Source organism: Somniosus microcephalus, unplaced genomic scaffold (assembly GCF_052327205.1).
Source record: "Somniosus microcephalus isolate GS21.2 unplaced genomic scaffold, FLI_Smic_1.0 unresolved_chr4, whole genome shotgun sequence".
In the NCBI taxonomy this organism is placed as follows: Eukaryota; Metazoa; Chordata; class Chondrichthyes; order Squaliformes; family Somniosidae; genus Somniosus; species Somniosus microcephalus.
In genome coordinates this window covers 32,249,973-32,267,856 of record NW_028225182.1, presented here as the reverse complement: position 1 = coordinate 32,267,856, position 17,884 = coordinate 32,249,973, and the positions used below count along the sequence as shown (strand labels likewise).

Here is a 17,884-nt window from a genome sequence, read left to right as displayed (position 1 = left end):
CACTCTTTACCAAGTCACATCAACGGAACGGGCGGAAATGGTGCTCCATTGGGCAGTGCCAGAGACCAGGCACGTGCTGACTGTCACTGCTTTACTAACAAATAGGAAGATAGGAACATTAGGAACAGGAGTAGGTCATGGCATTCCCTCAAGCCAGCTCTGTTATTCAATCAGTTCGTGGCTGATCTTTGCCTCGACTCCATGTTTCCGCCTTTGCGCCCTTGACACCCTTAGCCAACAAAAATCTTATCAATCTCCGTCTTGAAAGCTCTGCTTGTTCCAGCATCCATGCCTTTTGGAGGAGCGAGTTCCAGATTTCTCCTACCCCTGGTGTGGAAGAAATACTTCCTCATTTCCCTCCTAAACGGCCCAGCTCCAATTTTAAGATTCTGCCCCCTTTGCTCTTGATTCACCCACCAGAGGAACATAGGACCAGGAGGAGGCCATTCAGCCCCTCGCGCCTGTTCCACCATTCAATGAGCTCATGGCTGATCTGTGACCTAACTCCATATACCCGCCTTAATACCTTTGGTTAACAAAAATCTCTCAATCTCAGAATTAAAATGAACAATCTATATATGTATATGTGCACAAATCGTTGAAGGTGGCAGGGCAGGTTGAGAAAGCGGTTAAAAAAGCATGCGGGATCATGGGCTACATAAATAGAGGTATAGAGTACATAAACAAGGAAGTTATGATGAACCTGTATAAAAAACTGGTTCGGCCTCAACTGGAGTATTGTATCCAATTCTGGGCACCGTACTTCAGGAAGGATGTGAAGGCCTTAGAGAGGGTGCAGAAAATATTTACGAGATGTTTCCAGGGATGAGGGACTTCAGTTACGTGGATGGACTGGAGAAGCTGGGGTTGTTCTCCTTGGAGCAGAGAAGAGTGAGAGGAGATTTGATCGAGGTGTTCAAAATCATGAGGGCTCTGGACAGAGTAGATAGAGAGAAACTGATCCCATTGGCGGAAGGGTCGAGAACCAGAGGACACAGATTTAAGGTGATTAGCAAAAGAACCAAAGGCGAAGTGAGGAAAAACATTTTACGCAGCGAGTGGTGACGATCTGGAATGCACTGCCTGAAAGGGCGGTGGAGGCAGATTCAATCACAGCTTTCAAAAGGGAATTGGATAAGTACCTGAAGGAAACAAATTGCAGGGCTACGGGGAAAGGGCGGGAGAGTGGGACTAGCTGAAGTGCTCTTGCAGAGAGCCGGCACAGGCTCGATGGGCCGAATGGCCTCCTTCTGTGCTGTAACCATTCTATGATCCTATCATTCTGTAGCAATTGACCCAGCATCAATTGCCGTTAGCGGAAGCGAGTTCCAAACTTCTACCACCCTTTGTGTGTTGAAGTGTTTCCTAACTTCACTCCTGAAAGGCCTGGCTCTAATCTTTAGACTATACCCCCTCGTCCTAGACTCCCCCAAGTCGTCCTTTTTTTCATTTTTGTTCAACCTCCTGTCCTGCGGGCTGAGACCAAATCAAATAGCCCTGAGTCATCCTGTAAGAAAGAAACAACTTGCATTCCTATAGCGCCTTTCATGACCTGAGGACATTTCAAAGCGCTTCACAACCAATGAAGTACAAGTAGACTATCCTTTATCCGAAAACCTCGGGACCAGCCGTGTTTCGGTTTTCGGAGAATTTCGGATTTCGGAAGGTGGGTCGGCGGGGGTCTGCGGGGGGGGTCGGGGCCGGCGGGGGTCCGCGGGGGGGTCGGCGGGGGGGTCGGCGGGGGGTCGTGCGCACCACTTATGCTGACGCTCAGCGTAAGTCGGTGGGGGTCGGGGTCGGCGGGGGTCCGGGTCGGCGGGGGTCCACGGGGGGGTCGGCGGGGGTCGGGGCCGGCGGGGGGGTCGGGGGGGTCCACGGGGGGGTCGTGCGCACGACTTACGCTGACACTCAGCGTAAGTCGGTGGGGGCCGGGGTCGGGGGGGGTCGGGGCCGGCGGGGGGGCCCGCGGGGGGTCGTGCGCACGACTTACCCTTTATCCGAACTTCCGAAACCGGAACCCTCTAAAAACCGAAGGTTTTTTCGTTCAGCGTAAGTCGTGCGCACGACTTACGCTGAACGAAAAAACCTTCGGTTTTTAGAGGGTTTCGGTTTTCGGAAGTTCAGATAAAGGGTAGTCTACCTGTACTTTTTGAAGTGCAGTCACTGTTGTAATGTAGGAAACACGGCAGCCAATTTGCGCACAGCAAGCTCCCACAAGCAGCACCGTGATAATGCCCAGATCATCAGTTTTTGTTAGAGATGTTGATTGAGGGATAAATACTGGCCCCGGGACACCGGGGAGAACTCCCCTGCTCTTCTTCGAAATAGTGGCCGTGGGGGTCTTTTAGGTCCACTTGAGAGATCAGACGGGGCCTCGGTTTAACGTCTCATCTGAAAGTCGGCACCTCTGACAGTGCAGCGCCCCCCTCAGTACTGCGCTGGGAGTGTCGGCCTGGATTACGTCTCCGCAGCGGGGCGCGAACCCACGATCTTCTGAGGCGAGAGAGAGTGGCGAACCCACTGATCCACGGCCGACACCTGGGCTGGCTGTGCTCAGAGTAACGGAAATGAATTGCTTTTTAAAGAGGTTTTATTCCACCACCGCCCCCCCCCACCCCAACGTGGAACTCGAGCGCCAAATCATCGCTCGCAGCTTGTCATCAGCCTGGGGCGCTAACATATCTGGTTACCGTCAGCTGAAAATAATCTGGAGGTTAAATTCACCGAGGCTGCTCTGCCGGACTGGAGTCCTGGGCTGCCATTTCTTCGTGGCCGTGTTCCTGGAGGTTTGATCACGTGACCTGCTGCCCCCAACCGTCCCGCCCCCCCCTCCCTGCACTCCCGCCATTGGTCGCTTGACATGCCCATCCCTCCTTCCTGCACCAGTTGGGGCACGAGAAGACTCTTCATTACCCAATGAGATTCTTGACTGTCGGTCAAACAGCCGTTTCCCTCTCCCCGCCAACTTCAATATTTTTATCGCTTAATAAACAGAAGTGTTCCAAGGAAATGAGAAGTGCACAATTTCTGTGATTCCCCCCCCCAAAACCCGGGTGTTGCCAGTAGCAACGTCCTGGAGATGAATCTTCAATTCCTGGAGGCCCCAGGCCAAATCCTGGAGGGTCGGCAGGCCCGCGCGGACATGAGTGCAGGTTGGCGCATTGGTGCAGCTGGGTTCAGCCCCATCACCGACAGGCTCTCCCAGCCTCGCGAGGCTCCGCGCCAGGAGCGAGCTCGCTGAGTTCGCCCCCCCCCCGAGCCTCGGTTGGCAGAGGCGACGGCGGCGACCTATCCCACGCAATTGCGGCCCACTTGTCCCCTGCTGCCATAGTGCTTCACAAAGCACTCGGCAACAACCGGCCCCCATCAAATGGATTGGCTCAGTACATGTTAAATTGAGGATGCCCGAGCTAAAACCAGGAAGTCATGCTAAACCTTTATAAATCACTGGTTAGGCCTCAGCTGGAGTATTGTGTCCAATTCTGGGCACCGCAATTTAGGAAGGATGTCAAGGCCTTGGAGAGGGTGCGGAGGAGATTTACCAGAATGGTACCGGGGATGAGGGACTTCAGTTCTGTGGAGAGACTGGAGAAGCTGGGATTGTTCTCCTTGGAGCAGAGAAGGTTAAGAGGAGATTTAATCGAGGCATTCAAAATTATGAATGGTTTTGATGGAATAAATAAGGAGAAACTTTTTCCACTGGTAGGAGGGTCGGTAACCAGAGGACACAGATTTGCGATAATTGGCAAAAGAATAAGAGGAGGAGATGAGGAGAATTTTTTTTTACGCAGCGAGTTGTTGTGATCTGGAACGCGCTGCCTGACAAGGCGGTGGAAGCAGATTCAATGGTAACTTTCAAAAGGGAATTGGATAAATACTTGAAAAGGAAAAATTTGCAGGGCTACGGGGAAAGAGCAGGGGGGAGTGGGACTAATTGGAGAACTCTTTCAAAGAGCCAGCACAGCCCCGATGGGCCGAATGGCCTCCTTCTGTGCTGTGTGATTCTATGATTCGAAAGTGGGAGAGGGCTAATCTGAAAGGCCAGAGTGTGCACCATGCAAGAAATGACTATTTAGGGGAACAAATTTAGACAACGGCCTGTTGAAGATCATGGACTCAGCCCTATAGTGTCCTAGCCCTATGTCTGATCTGCTCTCCTGAGCAACAAGGCTCTGCCAGCAAAACTTAACCTTACGACTTACTTCAGTCCAGTGACCTCTCCCTCAGCCTCCACCCACACCATTCTCGAACCGCTGGGGAGCGGCCTGAACTTTGACCTTTGACTTTGCAAGGGTCATTCTAGAATCTATGGCGGCCGGCAGCTCCTCGTCGGGAGGCTCGGAGGTCGAACCGGTAGGAGGGAATGTGGCCAGCGTACCGAGGTCGGTAAAATCAGGCCCTGGAAGGTCGGACACCGCGAGAGGCTCGGAGGTCAGATCGGGTGGAAGAAGAGCCAGGGAGAATCAGTCCCCGGGACATCGGTACCACGGCGGCTGAAGATTGACGGGGAGGAGTGCGGGAAAAGGCGGAGCAAGGCGATGGTGATTGTGATGGCGCCGATGAAGATGGCTGCTGTCCTTGGGGGCTCCGTGCGTACCAGGCAGCTAAGTATCCTTTGCTGCTTGGTGCGCTCGGCTCGTTAAGAAAAAAGCATTTCACTGACTGGATTTCACTTGTTGTATTTGGTTATGTGACAAATAAAATTGAAATTGAAACTGAAATTGAAATTCTTTTGTGAGGCAACACGCGAGGGCCTGATGCGATCACCAGATAGGTAGGGGGTGATGGGAAACATTGACCCATGTTCGCTCATCCGTCTAGAAAGGCCTACAGTTATACCTCCCTTCCCCACCCGCCCACTGCAGCATCAAATGTTTCTCCAGCTTTTGCCTCGTCTACCCAACCCAGAATGACAAACAAAGAAAAGACAGAGAGCAGGGATAACGGGCAGGTACTCTAATTGGCAGGATGTGACCAGTGGATCTGTGTTGGGGACTCAACTATTCACCGTATTTATTAACGGTTTCGATGATGGGATAGAAAGCCACATATCCAAGTTTGCCAATGACACAAAGATAGGCGGCATTGTCGGCAGTGTAGATGGAAGCATAAAATTACAAAGATACTAATAGATTAAGAGAATGGGCAAAACTGTGGCAAATGGATTTCAGTATAGGCAAGTGTGAGGTCATCCACTTTGGGTCGAAAAAGGATAGAACAGGATACTTTCCAAATGGTGAAAGGCTAAAAACAGTGGAGGTCCAAAGAGACTTGGGGGTCCAGGGACATTGATCATTAAAATGTCATGAACAGGTACAGAAAATAATCAAAAAGGCGAATGGGATGCTGGCCGTTATATCTCGAGGACTAGAATACAAGGGGGTAGAAGTTATGCTGCAGCTACACAAAACCCTGGTTAGACCACACCTGGAGCACTGTGAGCAGTTCTGGGCACCACACCTTAGGAAGGATCTATTGGCCTTGGAGGGAGTGCAGCGTAGGTTTACCAGAATGATACCTGGACTCCAAGGGTTAAGTTACGAGGAGAGATTACACAAACTAAGGTTGTATTCCCTGGAATTTAGAAGGTGATCTGATCGAAGTTTTCAAGATATTAAGGGTTGGATAGAGAGAGACTATTTCCGCTGGTTGGGGAGTCTAGGACTAGGGGGCAGAGTCTAAAAATTAGAGCCAGACCTTTCAGGAGTGAAATTAGGAAACACTTCTACACACAAAGGGTGGGAGAAGTTTGGAACTCTCTTCCGCAAACGGCAATTGATGCTGGGGCAATCATTAATTTTAAATCTGAGATTGATAGGTTTCTGTTAACCAGAGTTATTAAGGGATATGGGGCAAAGGCGGGTGGGTATATGGAGTTAGGTTGCAGATCAGCCATGATCTCATTGAATGGTGGAACCGGCTCGAGAGGCTAAATGGCCTCCTCCTGTTCCTATATAGTGCCGTTCATGACCTCAGGACACCCCAAAGCACTTGACAGCCAATTATGTACTTTTGAGGTGTAGTCACTGTTGTAATGTAGTAAACACGGCAGTTATATTGTACACAACAAGCTCCCACAAACAGTAATCTGATGATGACCAGATCATTTGTTCTTTAGTGATGTTGATTGAGGGATAAATATTGGCTCCAGGACACTGGGGAGAACTCCCCTGTTCTTCTTCCAATAGTGGCCGTGGGATCTTTTACGCCCACCCGACCGATAGTAGACGGGGCCTCGGTTTAATGTCTCATCCGAAAGACGGCACCTCCGACAGTGCAGCGCTCCCTCAGCACTGCGCTGGGAAGCGTTGGCTTGGATTTTTGTGCTCAAGTTTCTGGCGTGGGACTTGAACCCGCGACCTTCTGACTCAGGCGAGAGTACAGCCCACTGAGCCACTGGCTGACACTGAGAAATTTATTCCGTGCGTTGATATGCTTCCAGATTTAACTCTACTGTACTGTTTACTCACTGATGAGCCTCTATCCAGCCGTGGTTACAGTTTTGGGACTTCTTACCCCTTTGCTCTCGAGATTTTCAGCTTTGTGTGTATCAGTCTAACGCGGCCTCGCTCCCTACATCATTGGCAGTGTGTACATTTGCCCTAATACCTGGGTAAGTTTGATAGCCTGCTCAGGAAAACCAACAGAAAACCCTTCTTAGGATTGCTTTATCTCGTGGTTCCATCTCTTGCCCCAAACTGATTCACCCGAGCTGCAATTTTACAAAGAAATTACAGCACAGAAACAGGCCATTCGGCCCAACTGGTCCGTGCTGGTGTTTATGCTCCACACGAGCCTCCTCCCACCCCTCTCCATCTCACCCTATCAACATGTCCTTCTATTCCTTTCTCCCTCATGTGTTTATCCACCTTCCCCTTAAATGCATCTACGCTCATCGCCTCAACCACTCCCTGTGGTAGCGAGTTCCACATTCTCACCACTCTCTGGGTAAAGAAGTATCTCCTGAATTCCCCATTGGATTTATTAGTGACTATCTTGTATGTATGAGCCCTAGTTATGGTCTCGTCCACAAGGGGAAATATCTTCTCTGCGTCTACCCTATTGAACCCCTTCATGATTCTAAAGAACCTCACTTTACTAGAGAAGAAAGCTCCAGCCTGTTCAATCTTTCCTGATAGCTGTACCCTCTCCGTTCTGGTATCATCCTCGTAAATCTTTTTTGAGGGAGAGTATCTTGACTCTCTGTGCGCAACCTCGCATTATGTTAACTAGCAATACGTTAAAGTCTTGTGTTATGGTTTGTGTTTCCTTTCAAGTTAACCTTACTGTCTGTGTCACAGCTTTTCACGCACATCTTTTATGTTAGCATTTTATGAAGGGAAAACCCCTATGTTAACAAATTGCATTTAGAAAATAAAATGTGTCCTCCATTTTTTCTCAGTAACTGAAATTTCTAATGTCCAAAAATAAGTTTTTTAAAATTAAAAAAATGTGTTTCATGATTGAATTTACTCATTAAACAGTTCATTATGCCTTTCAATGCCTTCCTTATAGTTTTTACTTCATGTTCTCCGTCTGTCTCGAAAGCTCGGGCTTCGAGTTGATATTTTATCGCAGAGCAGCTGAAGAGATTTTCCAAGTACGTCTGTGCATATAGAATCTGTAAAAGTGTCCTAGCGTGTGTCGGGAGGTTTCTGATTAAAGCAATAGGAGTGAACTCTTGTCCTGTGAGGACCGGTGTGTGTGTCTTTGCTTTTTCCAAAAAACAAGGCGAGAGGTTGAACGCTCAAAACCTTTGCTCGTATATCTCGAGCAAGTCTCGCATTTAACATGTTAACTGCTGGTTGCCGTTTCTCTTGTGAGGTGCTCTTTAGGAAGAAGGGCTATGATTAACACACCTTGATTATTGAAAGCCATTGTGGTTTCTCTGGTTGCTGGTTACAAATGTGTACCAGAATTGCGTATCGTGAATACCTCTGTTTTGCGCAAACAAAGGTTGAAAATAAGTCCTGAATCTATTTTTAGGGCATGAAGGATTTCTTTTATAAATTAAACACTGGGAAATTGAGCACTATACTTTTCCGCATTTTGTGAGGTAACCTTTGTTTGTTTCTGTACTTCTTTGTTAATCAATGACTTTTTAAGTGAACAACCTCACTAATGGAGCACTCAATCCTTTAGCACACAAAAGTAAAGACAGGAACTGGCTGATGACAAGGTAAATGGTTGGGCGGGGAGGGGATGGTGGTGGGCTGTCTGATGGCAGGAAAGGGTTTGTAGATGGGTTTGGGGGAGAAGGCTTACAGTAGGAGGGGATGGAGCCGCATGATCGGAAAAAGGCCAAGGGCAGTTCAGATCACGTTCTCCCAGGCTGTCTCCTCCACCAGGCTGCTGGACCTTGACCCCACCCGATATTGCCAGACCTCAGACCCACCTCACTACCGCCAGAATCTGCCCCCCGCCTCCCCCGCAGATGTTCTGAACCCCAGGATATCTCTCCTCCTCTCAGATCTCGAGACCTGCTCCGTGCTTACAAACGCCCCCCCCTCAGAATGCATTCCCAGCACTCCTTAATCCCACGGCCACCCTATAGGGCTCCCAGACTTTCCTCCCCAACTCTCCCAGATCTCAGGACGCATCTCCCAGTGATCCCAGGCCTTGCTGGAACCCTAAGGTCCACCTCCCGGAGCTATCATGCCCCAGGGCCATCCATAGTACTGATGTACTAGTTTGGTGCGCAGTCTAACTAAGTCTCACAATTACATCCTGTGCCGGCTCTTTGAACGAGGTCTCCAATTAGTCCCACTCCCTCCTGCTCTTTCCCCCACAGCCCTGCAAATTTTTCCTTTTCAAGTATTTATCCAATTCCTCTTTTGAACATTACCATTGAATCTGCTTCCACCGCCCTTTCAGGCAGCACATTCCAAATCACAACTCGCTGTGTAAAAACAATTCTCCTCATCTCCCCCAAGATTCATTTGCCAATTACCTTAAATCTGTGTCCTCTGGGTAACACTGGAAACAGTTTCTCCCTATCTACTCTCACCTCTATTACATCTTTTCTTAACCTTCTCTGCTCTAAGGAGAACAATCCCAACTTCTCCAGTCTCTCTCTATATAACTGAAGTCCCTCTTCCCTAGTATCATTCTAGTAAATCTCCTCCGCACCCTCTCCAAGGCCTTGACATCCTTCCTAAATTGCAGAGCCCAGAATTGGACACAATACTCCAGCTGGGACCGAACCAGTGATCTTTAATGTTTTAGCAAATCTCCCTGGCTTTTGTACTCTGTGCCTTTATTTATAAATATCCCGTAAGCTTTTTTAACAACCTTCTCAACTTGTCCTGCCACTTTCTTGCCACACACTGTTGATAACCACTCTGATAAGAAGTCCGCTTGATCGGCACTTCGTACGCTAGCCTAATCATCCGCCTCCTCCATCACTGGCGCACTGTAGCAAGCCACCCAAGGCTTCTTCGGCAGCACTTCCCAAACCCGCGACCTCCAGCACCTAGAAGGACAAGGGCAGCAGGCGCATGGGAACACCGCCAGCTCCAAGTTCCCCTCCAAGTCACACACCACCCTGACTTGGACATATACCTCTGTTCCTTCAAAATCCTGGAACACCCTCCCTGGTAGTACTGTGGGAGCACCTTCACCTTCTGTAGTGGTTTAAGAAGGTGACCCATCACCAACTTCTTAAGGGCAACTTGGGATGGGTAATTAGTTTCGGCCTTGCCAGCGGCGCCATGTACTTAAAAGAAAATGCATTCAATTTTGCTATGTCAACTGTCACAATGTAGTTTCAGGCTCATGTCACTAGGTGGCTCCATGGAGCGAGTTTCAGTTGTCTCTCCCAACTCTGTCATGAACGTGTAGATAAAGCAACCTTGTATTCATCAACTGACGACCACCTTTACTATATCTTTATAAAATATTTCCAGTTCAGACCTTGAACGGCTGAATTTCCGATGTTGCACTACCGCCGGGTAATGATCTCTCCCAGTAACCAAAGCTTTTTTGAATCATACCCCAAGTGTTACACTTCAGATGTCACACTTCAAAGTGTCACACTTTGTCAGTGAAGCAAAATGCAAGAGCAAATCACATCGCAGCAATCTTTTTAAAAAAAAACAATGCATAAGCAAACAGGAAGAAAGCCAGTCGTTTCCTGCTGGTTATTCTGATCTCAATAGCCTGCCCCCTGGAGCAGAAGCCAGGGATTTACAGGCATCTGCCAATCTACAGAACCCTCACAATACAAATCGAGCTCTCCTTGAGCTCAGGGTGTACCTAATCTGCCTCACAAAAAAGTTCCTGACTTTGAGGGAACAGGTCAGATTAACAGCTAAACATCGCACCCGTGTGTTAGATCCATGTGCAATGCCACAGGAGTTCAGCTTGTAATATACAGAATTAAACAGCACAGAAGGAGGCCATTCGGCCCATCATGTCTGTCTTTAGTAGAGCTCTCAAATTAGTCCCACTCCCCCCTGCTCTTTCCCCACAGTCCTGCAGATTTTCTCCCTTCAAGATTTTATCCAATTCCCTTTTGAAAGTTACTATTGAATCTGCTTCCCCCGCCCTTTGAGGCAGCTAATTTCAGATCACAACTCGCTGCGTTAAAAAAAAAAGTCCTCATGTCGCCTCTGGCTCTTTTGCCAATCACTTTAATCTGTGTCCTCTGGTTACCGATGCTTCTGCCAGTGGAAACAGTTTCTCCTTATTTACTCTATCAATACCCTTCATAATTTTGAACGCCTCTATCAAATCTCCTCTTAACCTTCTCTGCTCTAAGAAGAACAACCCCAGCTTCTCCAGTCTCTCCACATAACTGAAGTCCCTCGTCCCTGGCACCATTCTAGTAAATCTCCTCCGCACCCTCTCCAAAGCTTTGACATCCTTCCTAAAGTGCGGTGCCCAGAATTGAGCAAATTACTCCAGCTGAGGCCGAACCAGTGATTTATAAAGGATTAGCATAACTTCCTTCCTTTTGTAGCCCCTATTAATAAAACCAAGGATCCCATATGCTTGTTTTAACTTACTTCTTAACTTCAAAGATTGGTGTAAATACGCCCCCAGGTCTCTCTGTTCTTGTAACCCCCTTTAAAATTGTACCATTTATTTCATATTACTTCTCCTCATTCTTCCTACCAAAATGTATCACCCCACACTTCTCTGTGTTAAATATCATCTGCAATGTGTCTGCCCATTTTCACTAGTCTGTCTCAAGACCGCCTAATTCCACCTCCGTAACGTCCCCTGGCTCAGCTCTGCTGCTGAAACCCTCATCCCTGCCTTTGTTACCTCTAGGCTCGACTATTCCAACGCACTCCTGGCCGGCCTCCCACATTCCACCCTACGTTAACTTGAGCTCATCCAAAACTCGGCTGCCCGTGCCCCAACTCGCACCAAGTCCCGTTTGCCCATCACCCCCTGTGCTCGCTGACCTACATTGGCTCCCGGTTAAGCAACGCCTCGATTTTAAAATTCTCATCCTTGTTTTCAAATCCCTCCATGGCCTCGCCCCCCTCCCTATCTTTCTCCAATTCTGGCCTCTTGCGCATCCCCCGATTTCCATCGCTCCACCATTGGCGGCCGTGCCTTCAGCCGCCTGGGCCCCAAGCTCTGGAATTCCCTCCCTAAACCTCTCCGCCACTCTCTCTCCTCCTTTAAGACGCTCCTTAAAACCTACCTCTTTGACCAAGCTTTTGGTCATCTAGCTAACTTTCCTCTTATGTGGTTCGGTGTCAAATTTTGTTTTAGAACGCTCCCGTGAAGCACCTTGGGACGTTTTACTACGTTAAAGGCGCTATATAAATACAAGTAGTTGTTGTTGAAGTCTATTACTATCTTCCACACTGTTTATTACATTTCTGAGTTTTGTGTCATCAGCAAACCTGAGATTATGCCCTGTATACCCAAGACCAGGTCATTACTATATATCAAAAAGAGCAGTGGCCCCAACAGCGAACCCTGGGAACACCACCGCACACTTCTCTCCAGCCTGAATAACAACTGTTCACCACTACTCTCTGCTTGCCGTCCCTTAGCTAATTTTGTATCCACGCTGCCACTGTCCCTTTAATACCATCGCTTTAAGTTTGCTAACATGTGGTACTTCATCCAATGCCTTTTGAAAGTCCACATACACAACATCAACCGCACTACCCTCATCAACCCTCTCTGTTTATGTGAACATACCGTGCGTTACATAACATAACTTGCCTTGTGATGAAGCAATGAATCTTCTGGCTTACTGCGAGGGGAGACTCACTTGTGTTACTTACATCTTTAATAAAATGGGCACAGAAAATTCAACATTAAGTCAAAACGGGGAATTTTAGTGCGGCATTAACAGATTCTGAAGGATCGTCCAGATTCGGGATATTTTCCAGTCAGGAGTTTGCCAAACGCTGAGAGTGATCGTTAAATCAGTGAGATAAAGCTTTTCCATTATAGATAAATGACCTCATGACATCATCGGCCTAGCAACCTTTGAAGCCTTACTACAAATTGGCATTATATCAGTTTTTCTGTGTCTACGTGTAAGAGCCCCAGCTGTATAGTTAACTTTGTTTTTCCCCAGGCTTTGCCCCTGATCATCACACAGTTTTAAAGAGTGTGCAGGGCCACAGGGACCTGGGAGTTAATGTGCATAGGTCCCTGAAATGGCAGGACATATTGAGAGAGTGGTTAGCAAAGCATATAGGATCTTGGGCTTCATAAACAGAGGTATTGAGCACAAAAGTAGAGATGTTATGCTGAACCTTTCTGGTCAGTTCTGGTCACCACTCTTCAGGAAGGATGTGAAGGCCCTTGAGAGGGTACAGAGGAGATTTACCAGAATGGTTCCGGGGATGGGGGATCTTAGCTACAAGGACAGGTTGGAGAAGCTGGATTTGTTTTCATTAGAGCAAAGGAGGTTGAGGGGTGATTTGATCGAGGTGTACAAGATTATGACGGGTTTGGATAGGCTAGATGGGGAAAGGCTGTTACCACTAGTTGATGGTACAAGGACTAGGGGACACAGATTTAAGGTTTTTGGCAAAATATACAGGGGGGATGTGAGGAAAAACTTTTTTACGCAGCGAGTGGTGAGGACCTGGAACTCGCTGCCGACGGAAGTGGTGGAAGCGGAGACACTCAGGCCTAGAAATTGGGTTTTGGTGCAGCGACGGCTTTAGCGCCGGAAGTTAGTGCCGGAGCTAAGTCGCGCTGGGCGGGCCAAAAATTCACTACTTCTGCGCCCAAACGGCTGCCGGCGCTGCTGAAAGCTGTTAGCGCCTGAAAACTGGCGCTATGCGCTGAATTTCGGCGCTATTCCGGCGCTGCGGCGCCCGCTGCGGTGCGGCAGGTTCGGGAAGTGCAGGCCTCCTCCTTCCCTTAAGGAGGAGCTGCCTGCACCCGGCCGCGGCCCGCGATAATCTTTTTAAAAATGAGCCCGGCACCTCGGACAAGTGCCGGGCTTGCTTCTGTTCCGGGGGGGGGGGGGAAGTCCGGGGAGGGTGCTGCGGCCAGGCGGGCGGCGGGAAAGCGGCCGGCCGCCGCGGGGCCTTTAATGCGCCGGCGCAACGTTCTGTAAGGCACCTCTGCCAGAACGTTGCTTGCGGCTGCCACGGGCGAGGCGGCCGCAACTCAATTTCCGAGTTCGGGCGGGTTACCATGGCAACCGGGACGCTGCGCACACCGATGACGTCATCGGTGCCGGCGCAGCGCTACCGGCCTAACGCCAATTTAGGGCCCCTGTCAATTTCAAAACTGGCCATAACTTCGCCGCTAGGCCCTCTAGCGCCTCAAAAGCGGCGCTAACGCCAGTGAATTTCTAGGCCTCAATGTTTTCAAGGGGAGACCGGATAGGCACTGGAGGGAAATAAACTTGCAGGGCTACGGAGATAAAGCAGGGGAATGGGACTGACTGGATTGCTCTACAGAGAGCCGGCACGGAATCGATGGGCTGAATGGCCTCCTTCTGTGCCGTTATGACTCTATGACATCCTGAAGAGAAAAACTTCCTCAGGTTTGAGAGGGAAAAAAAGTCTTTTGAAGTTAGACCTGGAGCCTAATCTATCTGCAATTGGGCGAGGAGACATTTCTGTTGTTCCTTGGGCCCTGGTTAGGGGTCATAATCTCTGTCCGCAAACATGAACTCCACCAACTACCTCAGGATGTGCCCTGAAGCCTAGGAATTTACAGCTCGAGGACGGGCAGGGCCCATGGAATGGGGGGGGAGTGGGGGGGCGTTCGCTTTGGCTGCTCTCTTCCATGCCTTTGTCCGTGAACTTGGAGAGGGAGCAATCTTTGCAATTCTCTCCCCCAGAGGGCTGTGGAGGCTCAGTTGTTGAGTATATTCAAGACAGAGATCGATAGATTTTTAGATATTAAGGGAATCAAGGGGTATGGAGATCGGGCGAGGAGGTGGAGTTGAGGTCGAACGTCAGCCGTGATCTTATTGAATGGCGGCGCAGGCTCGAGGGGCCGTACGGCCTACTCCTGCTCTTGTTTCCTACGTTCATGTGGTGTCCTTGAGGCCTTCTGTGACCGATGGGCACCGCGGGGAACATGACGTGCTTTATAAACCGCCTGATTCAATTGCTAAGCTTACTTTCCGTTGCTGTATTTTAAGCGGATTGCTTTTATTTGGTACCCCCCCCCGCGACCATATATCACATCAGTGGTGCCCGAAAAAGGGGGGCACTGGTGGTGCCGATTCTGGCGGAGTGACACCGGGGCGGCTTAATAACGTGTTGACCCAATCAAAAAAGGCCTTGTAGCCTAGGCCTCCAGGCAGCTACAGAGCAGAGTCAATCTCTGAGGCGAATAACGCCAGGAAACCAACGATGAGGTTTTTGCTTTTCAATAAGGAAGACTTTCTTTGAAACGCTTACCAAGAAATATGCGCCTGTAACATAGCTTAAACAAATGCTTCACGGAGGAATAGAAGACCAACAAAATAAGACGTCGTTAAGAGCTAAGACGACATAAGTTGACTTTTGAAGTATTTTTAGCTAAAAAAAAAATGATTTCCGTTATTCCACGTTTAAAAAAAAAGAGATTCTTCTTGACGTGTTTAAGAATTCTTGAGGAAATGTTTGGTCTTCTTGCCAATCCGTTTTTTTTTCCCAGGGGAGGGGTGGGGAAGATTTTGTTCTTTTTTGACTTGTCTAACCCGCTTTTTTTTCCACTCTCTCTCTCTCTCGCTCTCTCTCGCTTGCTCTTGATCAAAAAAAGCGAAAAGAACATTAAGTTTAAAAAAGCAGAACAATTGTCTTTTTCTTGTGTGTTTTGATGCTTGTCTCTTTTTTTTTTCCATAAACAAAAACCGAAGTGAATCTTCTTCTTAGAATTTTTGAAACTCAATTCTTGATTGTATCTTTTTTTGAAAAAAAAAAAAAATTTAATTAAAAAAAAAAAGCACAGCAATGTTGGTTTTTGAAATCTCTTTTCTTCTCCTCCCGTTTTTTCTGGTCCTAGGTCCTCTCACAAAAAAACACGATGATAACGGAGCATTTGGCGGTCCTGAAGATGAAGGTATTTTTTTTTCCGATGCATGTTAATGATTCCCCCACCTCCCCCCCCCCCCCAACCCACCCTCCTCCGGAGTTTTTCTTTTTTTTAAATCTCCTTTTATTTCGAAAGCTTCTTTTTTTTCATCTTCCGAAACTTTTTTGCACTCTCTTTCAATGTGCTTTTTTTTTTTTCTTTTCACTCGTCCGTTTTTTTTTAATGAATCGTTTTCAATGTTCTGTAAGCTTTGGAAAGTCTGGCTGTAGAGAAAGATTCACGGTTAAACCCGGTCTGTAGTCTTAATCCTGCAACCCATTGAGTAATGACTTGCTTTTAGTGACAGCGGTTTTATTCAATGTCTTATTTATGTTTTGGTGTGTGCGTGCGTGTGTGTCCTATTTCTGTTTTGTCGGTGAAAAGTATTGGTTCTAATATCAAAGAGGGAAATCTAATGGTGGGCTTCAGATTGTTAGTGATGGAGTCTTGGGTCTCCTGCCCCTCTGGGTCTAATTCCCCAAGCCCGGGACTCTCTTCCTAACCAAACCCTTGGGTTATCAATCCTCCCTGTTTACCAGGACTTGTGGCTGGGTGAAGATCTGCTACTTCGGCTGGTTTGAGTCTCTGGAAGCAATTCAGTAGAACCAGCTGTCCACTTGACCTCAAGGAGGTTCTCTAAATCAGGTGCAGGTGTTTCTCCTCTCGGCCGGCGGGTGCAGTGGGTGACACAGCGACGACCCTCGTTGCAGCCTTTACGTCGTTCCACCCCCCCCACCCCCCTCCCCCCGAGCCCTGTATTGGGGGGCTGCAAAAAACCTTTTGACGTGGTCGAGTTACCCAAAGCACGGGCACTTCCGGCTTCTAGCTGAATAATGCGACTGAAACAGTCCGCTGTTGGTCCAACCGTCCCCTACTTCGTGGGCAAGGCGGTACAAAAAAAGGTGAGTTCAAAAAGGGGCAAGGGTGAGGTGTCGCTCGTAGAGCCCGGTGTCGGGACAGCGGGATTCCCCACCGCCCCCCCCCCCCCAACCTGGCTGGCCCTTCGCTAATCGCTGTCCAAAGGGGGACATTTGATTGTCCAATCACCACCTCATTTCGAACACTGACATCTGATCGTTTGCAAGCTCTCCGAGGGTTAGGCGATTGCAAGAGCGTGTGGCTGTGCTGCAGTCACAACTTCTCCACTTGTGGCTCTGGGAATGGCAGCCAGGTTGCTCCACCCCACCCACCCCACCCCACCCCACAGAGAGAGAGAGAGCAGAATGTGGAGTGGGATAGCTGAGAGGGACCTACTTGGCTTTGATGTTGAATGCCTTCATTGAACAGGAGTCGCTCACTCCTGCCCCAGCCAGAGCCCCACGTTAACTGAGAAATGAAGTGATTAAAGCTGACTATGCCTCCGCTGCCCTCAAGACGGACACCGCTCCTGCCTTGCTGTCTTGCTGGTGATGAGGTACCCACTTCTCCAGCACCTGTAATCCAGGAGACCTGTGTCCTTCACTGCTGCTTTCTGATTTCTGATGGTTAAGTGGCCACGCCAGAGTCCTGTTCCAGGCCACTCCAGATCTCTGTTGCTGCTCGCTCCAGATCTCTGTTCCCCACCTTATTCCCGGTGAATCGAGCTCTCTCTTCCTGGCTGCTCCAGATCCCTGTTGCTTGTCACGCCAACTTTCTGTTACTGGCAAATCCATATCCCTGCTCCCCACTCTGTTCCCGACCACTCCAGAGCTCTCTTTCTCAATTTGTCCCTGGCTACTCTGATGGTGGCCACTCCAGATATCCGTTCCTGGCAACGCCTCATCAGTGTTCCACACTCCATGCCTCACCATCCAGTTTATTGTTCCCCAGTCTGTTCCTGGCCATTCCAAATCTCCATTGCTGGTCACAGCAGATCTTTGTTCTCTAGTCTGTTACCATCACTCCAGATCGCTGTTCCTGTCGACTCCAGGTCACTGTTCCTGTCCACTCCAGACCACTGTTCCTGTCCACTCCAGGTCACTGTTCCTGTCCACTCCAGGTCACTGTTCCTGTCCACTCTAGGTCACTGTTCCTGTCCACTCCAGGTCACTGTTCCCATCCACTCCAGGTCACTGTTGCCGTCCACTCCAGGTCACTGTTCCTGTCCACTCCAGATCGCTGTTCCTGTCCACTCCAGGTCACTGTTCCTGTCCACTCCAGGTCACTGTTCCTGTCCACTCCTGGTCACTGTTCCTGTCCACTCCTGGTCACTGTTCCTGTCCACTCCAGGTCACTGTTCCTGTCCACTCCAGATCACTGTTCCTGTCCACTCCAGATCGCTGTTCCTGTCCACTCCAGGTCACTGTTCCTGTCCACTCCAGATCGCTGTTGCTGGCTACTCCAAAACTCATTCCCCAATCCCTTACTCGCCACTCTTGGTTTCTGCTCTTGACTTTGTTCC

At 49.0% G+C, this 17,884-nt stretch overlaps 1 protein-coding gene across 6 annotated transcripts in view; it reads left to right on the top strand.

Annotated features, from left to right (window-relative positions):
• LOC147090484 (neuroligin-1-like) overlaps positions 1 to 17,884 on the top strand; it is a 1,435,039-nt gene that overhangs the window by 617,049 nt on the left and 800,106 nt on the right. For all 6 annotated transcript variants that reach the window (XM_085977252.1, XM_085977250.1, XM_085977255.1 and 3 more), the window contains exon 3: positions 15,436 to 15,492. In XM_085977252.1, the coding sequence (XP_085833378.1) occupies positions 15,436 to 15,492 (57 nt within the window). The remainder of the gene's footprint in view (positions 1 to 15,435; positions 15,493 to 17,884) is intronic.